We start from the raw sequence: 14010 nt of genomic DNA on the forward strand, positions 1-14010 counted from the left end.
CATCATCAATTGCCATTATCAATCCTGCAATGAGTCAACTGAGACACCGAAAAAGTCTTACGGTAATATGCAAGTGAGACAAAGCCGTTACGTACTGCATGAATCTGTTCATTTAGCGCCGGTGGCTTGCTGTATCGCCATCTCGCGGCCAATACTTTTCCTCTGCCAAGACAAAGGTCCAGCCTCGGCGTGCATCGTGAGGTATTTCTCTCCGCATCCTTCATCTTGTGCCTGAGCTGACCTGTGCACCCCCAATAGGCAATGGGCCATGGGAGCTAATGTATGTGTGCCACCCAATACACAACTGACCTCGGCTCTCAACCTTATTCGTGCCCCTGCCAGCGTCTTTCATCGCATTTAAACACCAATTCTTTTACATGTGCTCTCTCAATAGCTTCATGAGCTTGCAATTCCCCGTGGCTCGACCACGACGGCTAAAGCTCCTAATGCCTAGCCCCCCCTGCTGGCGTTGCAACTACACCCCGCATTTCTTACCCCACGGGGAAAATGGACTTCAACTAAGAGCTTCTTTGCTCTTCTAGGAAGCTCAGGAGGACAAATACAGAATACCGGCAGCTGTCAAAGGCGGGGTTTGGAGAGTTTTGCGGCATTGAGTAAGATGGCCGAAGCGTCGACAAAAATGCACCGCCTCTGCCTTTTTCAATGCAAGCTCCACCGAGATGTGGCACGAGACCATCTATGAGCGAGGAAGAAGGCCCTTTTTGTGTCCAGCTCCGGCTGCAGTGTAGCCCTTACTTTCCTTGCGCGGTGTCCTGGCGGCGGTTCCCTTTTTCACGCGGAATATGAGTGGACAGCCGTTGCCTATGAATGTGATGGTCTCTGTTTAACGCCCGGGCGGATACGTTCTGCTCCGGCCAAGAGGTCTAGTCCCCGTTCTTCAAAATCACCTCGTCTCCAAAAGCTGCTGGGTGAGTGGAGATGTTCATTATCCGACAGCATGCTGAACCATGCGGAAGGCAGATACCCAGCCAGAGCCAAGACTTTTGCAGAGACACTTCAGGTCTACCATGATGGCCTCTTGAGAATTAGTCTCTCCATTCCCCGCAAAGGCCTTTTACGGTGTGAATGACCCGTATTCGTATGCAGTTGATCTATATAAAAGACGGCGAGTCCTCTGAATCTGAGCTGGACACTATCCAGTTGTCAAGTCTCCTTCCCCATCATCTCTCTGACAACGCCTTGACTCTTCAGGATGAGGTTGTCTGCTACTCTCCCGGCCCTTTTGGGTTTCTTCTCTTTGGCTGTGGCAGCCCCAACACCAGAGACTCAAACTCTCGAGGCTCGGTCTTCAGTGAGCGTCAAACTCGCCTCTGGAACCATTGTCGGCAGCTCCATCTTGGGCATTGATACATTTAACGGTATACCCTTTGCGGACCCGCCGGTAGGCAACCTCAGACTTGCTCCTCCTCAGAAGCTGTCCAAGAACTTGGGAACTTTTAACACACCGGCACTTCCTCCTGCGTGTCCTCAAATGTTTCTTTCGACAGGCTCGTCAAACATTTTGATCAAGCTGCTAGGAAGCTTCTTGAACTTTCCCTTCTTGCAGCCTATTACTGGCCAAGAGGACTGTCTGAACATCTCTGTTCAGCGGCCTGCAGGCACCAAGGCGACTGACAAGCTGCCAGTGGCCTTTTGGATATACGGCGGAGGATTTCAGCTTGGTGCTACAGTCACATATGATGGTACCAGTCTCCTCGCTACTGCCATTGCTCAGAATCAGCCTATGATCTACGTTGCTGTCAATTATCGTGTCGCAGGTTTCGGGTTCCTTCCTGGAGCTGAAATCCTCAAGAATGGCAGTGCAAACTTGGGGCTATTGGACCAGCGTATGGGCCTTCAATGGGTGGCTGATAACATTGCGGCCTTTGGCGGCGATCCAGACAAGGTCACCATCTGGGGCGAGTCTGCTGGCGCAATGTCCGTCTTTGACCAGATGATCCTTTACGGCGGCAATGCTACATACAATGGCAAGGCTTTGTTTCGCGGCGCCATTATGAATTCTGGAACTGCCGCACCAGCTGAGCGGATCGACTCTCCAAAGGCTCAAGCCGTATACAACAATGTTGTCAACAAGGCCGGCTGCAGTGGAAAGGCAGATACCTTGGCATGCTTGCGCCAACTTCCTTACAGCACGTTTCTCAACGCAGTCAACTCGGTGCCAAGCATCTTCTCCTACAACTCTCTTGGGCTGTCGTATCTACCACGCCCAGATGGAGTTGTCCTTGAAGATAGCCCCGATGTTCTCTTTGAACAAGGCAAGTACCATCCAGTGCCTATGATTATCGGCGATCAGGAGGATGAAGGGACATTGTTCTCTGTATTCCAGACCGATGTCAACGATAGCCCGAGCCTTGTCAACTGGCTATCCACATACATGTTCTCCAATGCCACAAAGGCCCAGTTGACTCAATTGGTCAGTACGTATGATACCGCTATTTCCAGTGGTAGTCCCTTCCGGACGAGTATCTTCAATGAATTTTACCCTGGCTTCAAACGAACGGCCGCGCTCCTCGGCGATCTCGTTTTCACGCTCACCAGACGCATGGAACTTGCTACCCACGCAAAGCTGAATCCCAGCGTGCCCACCTGGTCCTACCTCTCGTCTTACGACTATGGCACTCCCTTCCTCGGGACTTTCCATGCTTCCGACATCATCCAGGTGTTTTACGGAGTATTGCCCAACAATGCCATGTCAAGCGCCAGGTCATACTTTTTCAACTTTATATACAACCTTGATCCAAACGTTGGGACGACGGGGTACGCCAAGTGGCCCAAGTGGGCGGATAACCAGCAGCTCATGTGGTTCCAATCAGCCGACTCAAATAGTCTGCTGGCGGACAATTTCCGAAATGAGAGCTACCAGTGGATTGTGGGAAACAAGGCAGCCTTGAGGGTGTAAGCATGGCGGTGATGGGCGGGCACGGCGTTTTGGGAATGGAATTGAAATGAAAAAAACTGGGAATCTCAAGGGCTTGAGCTGGATGAGTTGTATATACGGCCTATGAATGAAACAAATGAACAAATTTCTGTATATATGAATGAATGACATGAATGGATGAATATATATATATATACCTATGAATGAATGAACAAATAGTGCCGCAGTGCTAGAGGAAAGTCTAAATGTTGGCAACGTTCTCCTAACGTCATTGTACCGAATAGTTTAGCGAACAAGTTTATGCTCATGCACAGTTTCCCAAAGGCCGAATGGCTCATCTCCATCGGGTGAGAAGGCCAGACTGTCCTGTATCTTGGTACTTGTCTGCATCCAAACCAATTGTTTTCTGGAGAAGATGCTGTCAATCGATACGCAGGGAACTGTATCATCTCCGCTTATGCCAATCTCACATGTTGCTAGGTTATCGCCCACTCCATCTTTTGAGGGCTGTTTCAAAACTTTGATGTCTTTGCTCGTTCCGTTTTTAGGCCTCCTGGTAGTTCATCATCAGCCTCATCTTCGTATTCATCATTCAGAGTGCCTGAATCCCGCGGTTCAACAATGTACCAATCATCGTTCTAACAATAGCCCTCATCCGGCTGAAAAAGGGTCGATTTCATGGGCACCATGCTCATGATACACACCTGAATCTCCCGGCTGCAGATAAACAGTATTTCATTACGCGTGCCAACATCAAATATTATTAATAGTTTTCTGCGTTTCCATTCATTGGCCTTGTGAACAAGAGAAAAATTCCCCGGCAACAGACACTTCCAGACTCCCATTTTCTACACCGAGCGAGAGACACGCTGCTTGTTGTACATTCAATAGCCTTGTTTTAGCTTCATTTTAATTTTTACATTCATTTATATACACCATGCCAAAGCATGTTAGCAAAGCATGTTACATGTCAATGTTACATGCGCCAATGATTTCATTTTCGACATCGTTTAGTTGTATCCGTTAGTCGAGAGCCACTGCTTCAGCGCAGCAGCGTCACGCTTCTTGTAGGCAGCCCTGCCCCTAATTCTGTCCTTGGCCGTCTCCAGCGTACGGTTGAAGCTGTTTGTGTCCTTGTCCTTGAAGAACTCCTCAACTTCGTCAATGATGGCAACATCAGTGAAGGGTTTCAAGCTTAGGCCAATGAAGCGATCGACCACAATGGGGTTTCCAAGCTTGGCGGCGACAAGATCCCAGTTGTTTTTCATGAAATCCCACTGGATGGTACGGCCAGTAGGGTGAGCGGCCAGGTTGCCACCAAGCACGTGCATATCGGCCGCGGGGACGGAGTTTTGGGGAGGAGACGAGTTGAAGTTGAAGGGGACGAGGTTGTTCTTGATAAGATCGGCATCTTCCACAGTGGCAAGGCAGCTGAGAGCAATGAGCTTGCCGTCAATGGCCTTTGTGCTGAACCACTCCTTCTTGAGGACTTCGACGTTGCGAGCGGCGTTGTCGGCGAGACCGGCGCGCCAGACAATGCTTCGCAGAGACGGGTGGATGGGATTGGCCTCTGGGTTTTCCACCCAAGCGTTGAATCGCTTGATACCTTCCGCCTTGACCCTGTTCGATGGTTAGTAATAGTTGCTTTGCCAAGTTTTTACACTTGAACACGTGATATCAAGTGAACAAGAAGAGAAGAAGAAAAGGATTCACTTACTCGGGGTGGCCAGCAGAAAGAGCGCTTAGAAGGAGTTCCTTGCGCAGAATACCGCCAAGGTAATCCTCGCCCTCGGGGAACTCCCATCCAACCTGCTTAACCTTGTCACTAATCAGCTTGACGGTAAAGTTGTTAATACCCTTCTTAATCTCCTTGTCTTCTTCAAAGACAGACTTGAGTTCTCTAATGCAGTCAAGAACCTGGCTCCAGACGAGAGGGTGGGTCTCCTTCTGGAAGCCCTGAATGAAGCCCAGGAGGGCTGACGAAGAGCTGTTGCCGGCGAAAGCAAGATCCGCAGTTGAGCCAAGAGTGAAAATCTTGTCCTCGGTGCCAAGCTTATCGAGCTGAGTGCTCAGCTTGGCCAGGCGAGAGGGAGGGTAAGCTACACGGTAGAAGCCAGTTGCGCCGCTATTGAGCTTATAGAAATCCTCATCAATGTCAAGGATGGTATCCTCCTTCTTGGTCAGGGACAGATCGGCAACACCAGCCTCGCCCTTCTTTCCAGCCACGCCAAGGGGAACCCACCAAGTGGTGGTGTCATCTTCGGGCTTGACATCGCCGGTAGACAGGAAACGAGACTGCTTGATGGCAATCTGTCCTGGCTTCTCTTCAACAGTCAGGACCGGGTGTCCAATTTTGGAAATCCAAGGATACATGATTTCGTTAATGTCCTTGCCGGAGGCCTCAGTCAGCGCATCCCAAAGGGCCTTGGTTTTGGCGTTGCCATAGGCGTGGGCCTTGAGGTAGTTGGAGACACCCTTGAGGAAAGTCTCAACTCCGAGATGGTTGGCAAGCATGCGGATGGCAGAGCATCCCTTGAGGTAGCTGATGTGATCAAAGATCTGGTTGACGTCGAGAGCGTCGCGGACAGGCACGTGGATGGAGTGACTGGCGCGAATACCGTCGAGGCGGAAGGCATTCTGCATGCCCTCGTTGACGAATTGAGACCAAACCTCCCACTCGGGGTGCAGGTGGTCGACGGCGTGCCATCCGACCCAGGTAGCGAAACCTTCATTGAGCCACAGCTCATCCCACCAGTCCATAGTGACCAGGTTGCCGAACCATTGGTGAGCAAGTTCGTGAGCAACGACGTAGGCGACAGAGTTTTTGAATCGGCTATCGGAAGTCTTCTCGTCAAAGAGGACCTGGGTGGTGCGGTAGGTAACGAGACCCCAGTTCTCCATGGCGCCGTGGGTGAACTCATGGACGGCAAGCAGATCGGACTTGGGCAGCGGGTAGTCAATGTCGAAGATCTCGGAGAAGTAGTCGATGATCTTGGGGGCGTGCTGGAGAGCCCAACGGCCCTGTTCCTTGAGACCACGGGTGGTGTAGACACGGACGGGAATCTGCTTTCCATTGTATCGGCGGTCGGTCAGCTGCTCGATGTACTCAAAGTCACCGACAGCCCATGCCAGGAGGTAGGAGCTCATAAGAGGAGAAGTCTCGAAAGACACAACGTGCCATCCTTCCTTGGACGGCTTGATCTCCTTGACCGGCATGTTGCTCAGGGCGACCTGGTCGACGGGAATCTCGACATCAAGGTCGTAGGTGGCTTTTAGGTTAGGCTCGTCGAAGCAGGGGAAAGCTCGACGGGCATCGCAAGATTCGAACTGGGTGCTGAGCATGTAGTGCCATTCGTCATCGTGGGGGACCGAGGCGGCGGGGGGTTTCAGCGGGCCTGTATTTGCTGCGGTAGAAACCAGCCATCTCGTTGTTGATGATGCCTTCGAATTCGATGACGACGGAAGCCTTTTTGGAAACGGGGATCTCCTGGTCAAAGGCGATGGTGACACGCTGAGCCTTGCCGTCGTAGGAGACATTGGAGGACTCCCACTTCTGCTCAGACTTTGTGTGGTCGACCAGGACCTTGGCATTGTGTACTTTGAGCTCGAGGGAGTTGAGGACAACCTCTTTGGTAGGCTTGACGATTTCGGATTGGATGCTGTGACGGACATTGTGTCAACAGGCAATTGTAGAAAGGAGGATGAAGCTGTTGAAGCTACTGCAGCTGATGCTTTTTTACTTACGTCACAGTGCCCTTGTAGGTCCAAGCCTTGAAGTCGAGGTCGCGCAAGGACAGGACATAGTGGGAGGGCTTGATGTTATCGGGGAGAACGTCGCGGTCGGTCATTTTGTGCGGATTCGCAGCTCTGGCGTGTGCAGAGCAAGATCGAGAGGGTATCAAAGGAAGAAGACTGTATGGAGAGAGAGGAGGGGCAGCAGGTTAGCCTTATGAATGGAGCTTTGTTTGCACCAATTACCTAAGCAGTGCAGAGGCAAAGTGGTGAGATCTCGGTATAGGCAAGGTGCAGTGGATAGGAAGGGTCCGGAATAGGGAATAAGGACTGAAGTTGATTTGCAGAAGAGGCCTGGTCGGATTCGAACCTCCAATCCGAAATGAAGCTTGGCCGAGCTCTGCATTTTCGTGCTTTAGCGGCCACCTTGTTCCGCATTGAGCCGCTGGCCGTTGCGGGGCGCCGACGCTGGCGGGGCCACTGCTTCGGAGCTCGTTTTGCAAAAGTGCCGTGCAATGGTGACGATGCATTGAATTGGAAGGTGGAAGTAGATGTTGAAAAGGACAAGAACCAGAGCATTTCGGCTTCAGTTGTGCCTTTCCACCTTGTCTTGTTGCTTCGCCCCTTGTGCATCATTGAAGACACGAGCTGGGCAGCTTTCGATCCCCGGCGCCGTGGCTTGCCGCTAAGCCGTTGCATCGCTGCGATATAAAAGACTTGGAGAGCAGGCTGTAGCGCCAGGAATGGACCCAATCAAACGATGGAAGCAGAAGAATATGGGCGTGAATAATGCAAACATGGTTGCGATTATTCGATGAGAGATGAGGCAGGAATGGAAGAAGATACATGACATGGAATGAAACGATTGATATGAGGAGAGCAGAAGAGAGATGATGAAGAAAGAAAGGTAGCAGACATACCTCCGAATACCAGGAGATGAAGACGACCAAGATGAATAAGAAGACGACAAAGAGGACATGGGCCGAGACACAGACCGAGAGGATGTTGACAGTGACAACCCAGGCCACAAGGCTGAAGACAAAGACGGACCCCAAGACCCGTGAAACCGTCGAGTCTGATACTGCAAAGCCGCCGCTCCTCGTCCCAGCCCAACCACTCCCGCCGTGCCACCAATCTGTGGCCTCCCACAACTCCATGCAGCTACCGACGCATCATCAGCAGCGAACCGTAAACTCGGCGTCGGCTTCGGCGCAGCAAGCACCAGCCGCCTCGTCACCCACCCGCTCATGACCGATGGGGAGAAAAAATTCTTGTCCAGGAAAAAGACCAAAAAAAAAAAAAAAACTCTTTTTTAACTCATGACAAAGGTGGAAATAACAAAATAGTATCAAATCCCAGTAAATAGGAAGATGGCTGAAAGGACAGAAAACCCAATCAAGCAGTTAATCTTCCTTGTGAGAGCCTATCATACAAAAGAAAATAGGTACTTAGTAGAGCTCGGGTTAAGATAAAAGTTGAAAGTTGAAAAAAGCACCAAATTCCCGCTCTCTGGCTCCACTCTTTTTGTTCAGTCTACAGTAACACCAGGCAATTCCTACCAATCAGCACCAAAGTCCCTCGCAAAACAGGCACTTTTGTAGCCCCAAGTCTGCCAATCGGATGATACATGGTATATAAATACCTAATATTAAAGAACCTTCTCATTAATCAGTTTCACCCTGTACGTAAAAAAATGAAAGAAAAGCATCCCCTAGTCCCCGCTTCGGCTTCGGCTCTCATCCGCAGTAGTACCTAGTACAAGCCGAGAGCCGAGATCAAAACGCAAAGTCCAACTACAAGCTTCAACATCACCAGGACAGAGAAGAAGAAATTTGTTTCTTCAAATCGTAGATTCTTATTCATATCTAGATCTAGAAAAAAAAAAAAAAAAAAACCAATTTAAAGAAAAAGAAACAAAAAGTGAAAAAAAAGACGCTGTCCTCTTAACAAGCATATACCTATATAAAACATAAAAAAAAAAGTCAAGAGGATCGCTCTCAAAAGACACCCAAATCAAAACCAAGTCAAATGAAAGAACAATGATACGCTCGAAAATAATAAACAGACAAGAGCCAATTGATGATGAAAAAGAGAAGGCCGCCATCAAAAGACGCTGCTGAGCACCAGCTCTACCCAGAATGACTCCCGTTCAATCAAAAAGATATTCACACACAAGCAAGTATAGCATAGAATGATAATGCAGTGCTTCCCGTAAAACGCCATGTTCTACTCAAGAGCCTCAATCTCCAAAAAATTCAACTAGGAAAAGGGGAAAGAACGGAGAGAGAACAAAGAGAGTATAAGAGAAGAATTTAAACAGAAGAAACAAGGCAGAGAGACCAGGCAAGCGTCCTAATTCGTCCATCTTCCACGGCAAGGCGAGATATGGCATAGCATTGGCATAGGTGACGATGCAATCTACGCGCTGGACTCTTCCTGCTGCACCTTGGCAGCAACAGCATCCCACCACTGGCTGTGAGCAGCTCGATCAACCGCCCCAACCTTGTCCAGCAAGTCAGACATCTGTCTAACATTCTCGACAAACTCGGACAAACCAAGGCTAGCAAGCTTCTCGCCCGCGGTGTTGGCAGCTTTGACCTTTTCGCTGGCCGATCCAGAAGCCAGACGGGCTAGGATGTTGCCTCGTAAACGTGTGAGGAGAAGACGCAAGACTGGGTCGCGTGGCTCTGTAGATCGGATAGCCATTTCCCGGCTCGCCGTCAACACCTTGGTCACCAGAGCACGCAAGTGAGTCTTGGTAGGAAGAGGCATGGAACGGCCCGCCTCCAGAGCAGCCATGACGCCGTCAACTGCTGTATCTACCGAAGCGTGATTGGCCTCGAGGACGGCCATGACGCGTGCCGCTTCAGTCTTCCACGCTGAGCGTACATCTCGCTTCATGAGATTCTTGCATTGCAGCAGCACGGCGCCCGCAGTGATGATTCGTTGGATCATGGCCGACACCTGGTTGATGCGTGCCTGGTCAAGACGGAGCATCTCGGGAATCTGGTCGGCGCCAACAGGGGTAGGCTGTGTAAAGACATCCACAAGCATCTGCGCATAAATCTTGGAGGCAGTTGGTCGTGACTTGGGGTGGTTAATGTTCTCAACGTCTCGTTTCTGAACCTCGGCCATGACCTTGGCCCTTGCCGATCGCCATGCTGCTTCGGCAGCAGGCAGGTCTTCCTGCTTGTCTTCAAACTCCTCAGCAAATCGTTTCGACTCATACGTAGCAGCTGACTCTATTAGTGAGGGAGCCGCCGCCTTGAGTAGGTAATTAATGTAGTCGCAAAGCAAGACGTCGACGAAATGATCCAGAGCCTCAATCTTGTCAATCACGCTGCCGTCGCTCAGTCTGTTTTGGATCAAGTCTTTGAGCTGGTCATCTCGGAACGGCGCACAGAGCTTGGGCAGAAGAGACGCCATGGCTGAGAAGAATCTTTCGTATGAAAAGCTCCCCATTTCAAATTGCTTGTGCGCAATTTCGACATCCAGGATTTCGCCAATCAGATTGTACATGGGGTTACCCTCCTTCAAGGGACGTTGGAGCCTGTCCTTGATGTGGCCAGCCCTCAGCATGAACAAGCGGAAATTCGCTTCCTTCGGGGCATCGTCCATGGCCGCCCTCATATGAGCGTACAGTGGTCGTGAGACGACGGCCTGTTTCTCCACGTACTCTTCAGCCGGAATTTGGTATCGCTTGTTAATGGCCAGCTCGTGAACAATAATGCGGTTGTCTGGAATCAGTCCGTTGAGGCCCGTCTTGGTAGTTGCTGTTTTAGCCTGGCTCTTGCTAGCGGGCGTTGACGGAGGAGTAAGCATCTGCGAATCCGACGAAACAAAGTTGCTAGCCGTTGCTTGAGCATCCCCAGAGGCACTTTCGCTGTCGGCAACTCGGGGCTTGGTATCACCAAGTTTCTTGACCCTACGTGATTTTCTGGCTTCGCTTATAGCCTGGAAGATCATCTTCCTTCCCTTCTCAGCACCTGCCAACTGCTTTATCCTAACAATGAGCATAAGCTGACTATCTTGAATGCTTTGTTGATAGAGCGCCGCGGCCGCTTCATCCGACGTCTCTTTGACAGTGTGGAAGATGGCATCTAATTCCACAATCTGCATCAACATGACCTCGATGAGGGCGTCCGAATCTCTTGACTTCCAAGCTATAAATGCATTGTAGAACGCCGAGTATGCCTGTGGAAAGGTCGTCTGCAGTGAAGGAGGCATGGTGTACCGGTTAGCTGGCGTCAGCCAAGCCAAAATATTTTCAAAGGAGATCAAGACATCCTTTGCCTTGTCGACTAGGTCCTGTAGCTGAGGGTTATTCAAGTCTGCCGCAGGCAGTCGATGGCCGGCAAACAGCGCTTCCTCATCTCTAGCTTCGGCCCCCTCATCGACGTTGTTTAGCACCTGGTCAGGATGTCCAAGAATGAGAAATGCGCTCAAGAAAGTGCGAACCGCAGCCATCTCCTCGACAGAGCCTGGCTCGCCCTCTTGGAGGCCACAAATCCTCAGAAGCTGGGATGTGATGAGCACAACGTGTGGCTGAGCCAATAGGCTAACAACGGCGTCAAAGGATGTATCGCGTATCCCATCAACACTGAGGCCGAGAGCATAAAACTGCTGGATAGTCTTCCTTCTCGCACACCCGCGCCACCAGGTCTGGATCTTATTGGCCGCCTCATCTTCACTCAACACCGGACGCAAAGCCACGTCCTTTGCAAGAGGTAGTGCCTCGGCAGAGGACTTCTTGGCAACGACACTCTGGCCCCTGGCGCGCTTCACTGCAGACTTGTTGAGAAGCTCCTCTCGTCGTTTCTGCGCTTCGGCCATGCGCTCCTCCATCTGCGCCTTCATCTTTGCAATTTCCTGCTCGCGACGCTCCTTGGTTGACTCGGCAACCAGCTTGGCCTTTTTGACTTCTTCGGCACAGTTGGCCACAATCTCGGCCAAGTTGCGCTGACGGGCCTGTTGCGCCGCCAAGGCACGCTCCTCTCTGGCAGTCTGTCCTCGGGGAGCCGCTTTTGCCATGGCAGCCCTCAACCGAACCTTTTCGGCATGAGCAGCCCTGTCAGCCAGCCGGGCGCGGCGGTCCTCTAGGAAGTTTGTGCGTCGGACGTGCTGTGCATTGTATTTGCTGCTGTCGCTATTGCGGCGGCTGGTGGGCTGGATGGATGAGCAGCGAGAGTGGGCGGAAGACATGGAGTTGCGGCGCGATGAGGCCGCCGAATCCCTGCGGCGTATTTGTGAGGGTCGGTAGAAGCGGGCGGCGATTCGCGGCGGAGGCGTAAAGATGCGTCTTTCGCTGTCCTGCATGTCTTCTTCCACGGATGGCATGCCGAGATCAAAGTCCATGTCTATGCCCAGGCCCAGGTCGTCGTCTGAGAATGCGCAGTCGGAGTCTTCATAGTGGTCCACGGGGTCCGTCAGGTCCACGGATGAGCGACGCGCGGCATCTGCCTCGCTGGTTTCAGCCATGGTGAGAGTTGTAGTCGCGACCGTAGGGCGATGTTGGTTGCCAGTTCCGGCGGGACAGCCGGCAGTGTCTTTATAACAAAATACGAAACCAGCAGGCGTCGTCTGCAGGGGAATCGAGGCCAATCCCTCTAGGCCACCGCCAGTTTGACAAGTGTGTAGACAAGGTAGGGTTAGATCCGATAACCAAGTATCCGCGGCGTGGTTCTTGAATTTCGTCGGACAAGGCAGCGATATAGAGAGTGTGAGGTGGTGCGCCGCTTCGTCCTGGTGCAAACAACGAAAATCCCAATAACTGCCCTTTTACCAGGCAATGGTACTAAGAGAAAAAAAACCAAGGTGTGGCTTGTGCCGAAGGAGGAAAACAATATCAACAGGAGGGAACAGCCAGCGACAGACAGAGGCCTCGCTGCGCAGAGACGCGATGTGGTATTAGAGGGAAGATGCCGTCAGAAAGGCCCCGGTCCGAGTTTCACGAGCTCTGCATGCATACGAGGCTGGTTTCGAAGGAGGAATCGCCAGAGCAGGGTGGTGAATCAGCGATGACGGATGACTGATCCGGATTTACAGAAGGGGAAAGGCGGTGTCGGGGCGGTGGCGGAGGGGCGGTACCGGTACCTGGGCGTTGCGGCGTTAGCAGTGCCTGTAGCGCCACGGATTGACTGGAGCTGCTGCAGGTCATCTACAATTATCCATGCGACAGAAGCAAGAAGCTGAGATGCCTGTAGATGTAGGGACGTTTTCCAGATCTCTCCAGATTTCATTCTACCTAATGTGCCTTGCATTTATTTCTTGTGTATTTTTTTGCTAATGATCAAGCAGCTCACATTGAACTACCCTAAGGGTATCAGTGATCAGAAGCGGCATCATTCAATCTCAGCTCAGCCCAGGCCAGCAAGCAGCATTCAAAGTACCGGTACCTGCACGCTGAACGTCATCTGCGCAGGCAAAGAGGTCATGCAAGTGTATCGAGTCAGCTCCAGGGCAGCTCTCGACTGCCTAATTGGCCTCTTGTTAATCCATGCCAAAACGACGGGCGCCTAATAGGCATTCACTCGTGCTTCACGAAATGCGAATTAGGTAGCAGTATTTGAGATCCGAGACAGCGATTGCTTTCTTCTCAACCGTGATCAATACTCATCGACTGCTGTAGTGTCGCAAACAGTACCTATGCCTGTACCAGTACCTCATCTCAATCCCCCCCGTGCGCAAAATAAACAGCGGGGGTGTTAATATGAGACGCCCACCGATTGATTGGCAATCAACCTTCCATTCCTTTCCACGCCAGCCACGCCCAGCATTTCCTCTGATCAAGTCAAGAATCGGCCTACCAGGTTTCAGACCAGAGGATTATCATATCATGAGACTGTTCATCTTCCATAGAAGGAGCTAGCATCTGTTTCTCCAGCCCCCTATACGCATCTACCGAGGAGTACTTGTCTATATACTTGGGCGTGCCAATTTCAATCTCAACCCCCATTTCTATTAATAGCACCGCCGTTCCGAATCTCAAATCCACATTCAAACCTTCTGCTGCTATGGGGCACGGCAGAAAAAGAAGAATGGAACAACAACAAAGGGGCAACCTAATGGTCGGTACATCTATACAAGATTTAGTTGCCTGGTCAGGCAACAGACTCGGCACTGCATGCTACTCTCTTTAAACGCGCGCTCAGGCCGCTGCCCACGTTATGCGGGCAACACACACGCAGGCATTGATGATATCAGATGGACCCCTGCCCTGAATCGGCGCCGAGAAGAAGAAAAAGACTCCGGAAACCCCGTGCTCGAATCAAAGCACCAGCCCAACATACAGCACTGAAATCGAATATACCAGTAACCCAGTGCTACCATTCATGCAGCATACATCCATCCCAATTGTCAGAGCACACGTACCTTTTCAT

General features: G+C 51.2%; 4 protein-coding genes across 5 annotated transcripts; 2 read left to right on the forward strand and 2 right to left on the reverse strand.

The window, feature by feature from the left end:
• Positions 1–19: 19 nt before the first annotated feature.
• TrAtP1_005533 (uncharacterized protein) lies at positions 20–2990 on the forward strand. Of its 2 annotated transcripts, XM_066112753.1 has the most exons (2): positions 20–201; positions 259–2990. In XM_066112753.1, the coding sequence occupies exon 2, from the start codon at positions 1214–1216 to the stop codon at positions 2918–2920; it is 1707 nt and encodes a 568-aa protein (XP_065968838.1). In that variant the 5' UTR covers positions 20–201; positions 259–1213; the 3' UTR covers positions 2921–2990. The 2 variants fall into 2 exon arrangements, with proteins under 2 accessions (XP_065968838.1, XP_013944727.2); XM_014089252.2 differs by lacking the exon at positions 20–201 and having other exon boundaries at positions 1901–2990.
• A 547-nt stretch (positions 2991–3537) lies between these two features.
• Positions 3538–8099, reverse strand: TrAtP1_005534 (uncharacterized protein). Its single transcript, XM_066112754.1, has 4 exons — positions 7552–8099; positions 6644–6811; positions 4617–6558; positions 3538–4519 (listed from the first exon to the last, which is right to left on the reverse strand). Exons 3-4 carry the CDS (start codon positions 6488–6490, stop codon positions 3910–3912), a joined length of 2484 nt encoding a protein of 827 aa, XP_065968839.1. The 5' UTR covers positions 6491–6558; positions 6644–6811; positions 7552–8099; the 3' UTR covers positions 3538–3909.
• Positions 7583–7882, forward strand: TrAtP1_005535 (uncharacterized protein; the record flags this gene model as incomplete). Its single annotated transcript, XM_066112755.1, has 1 exon — positions 7583–7882. The coding sequence occupies one exon, from the start codon at positions 7583–7585 to the stop codon at positions 7880–7882; it is 300 nt and encodes a 99-aa protein (XP_065968840.1).
• Positions 8100–9049: 950 nt separating the features above from the next.
• On the reverse strand, positions 9050–12109 carry TrAtP1_005536 (uncharacterized protein; the record flags this gene model as incomplete). Its single annotated transcript, XM_014089248.2, has 1 exon — positions 9050–12109. The coding sequence occupies one exon, from the start codon at positions 12107–12109 to the stop codon at positions 9050–9052; it is 3060 nt and encodes a 1019-aa protein (XP_013944723.1).
• Between the last annotated feature and the right edge of the window lie 1901 nt (positions 12110–14010).

The sequence above is a fragment of the Trichoderma atroviride genome, chromosome 3, assembly GCF_020647795.1.
Source record: "Trichoderma atroviride chromosome 3, complete sequence".
In the NCBI taxonomy this organism is placed as follows: domain Eukaryota; kingdom Fungi; phylum Ascomycota; class Sordariomycetes; order Hypocreales; family Hypocreaceae; genus Trichoderma; species Trichoderma atroviride.

Excerpts from the sequence above, each read along its gene's own strand:
- TrAtP1_005533 (XM_066112753.1), top strand. The coding sequence starts at position 1,214 with ATGAGGTTGTCTGCTACTCTCCCGGCCCTTTTGGGTTTCTTCTCTTTG.
- TrAtP1_005534 (XM_066112754.1), bottom strand. The coding sequence starts at position 6,490 with ATGCCAAGGTCCTGGTCGACCACACAAAGTCTGAGCAGAAGTGGGAGT. Across the intron at positions 4,520-4,616 it reads CTTTCTGCTGGCCACCCCGA|GGTCAAGGCGGAAGGTATCA; the intron begins GTAAGTGAATCC and ends ACCATCGAACAG.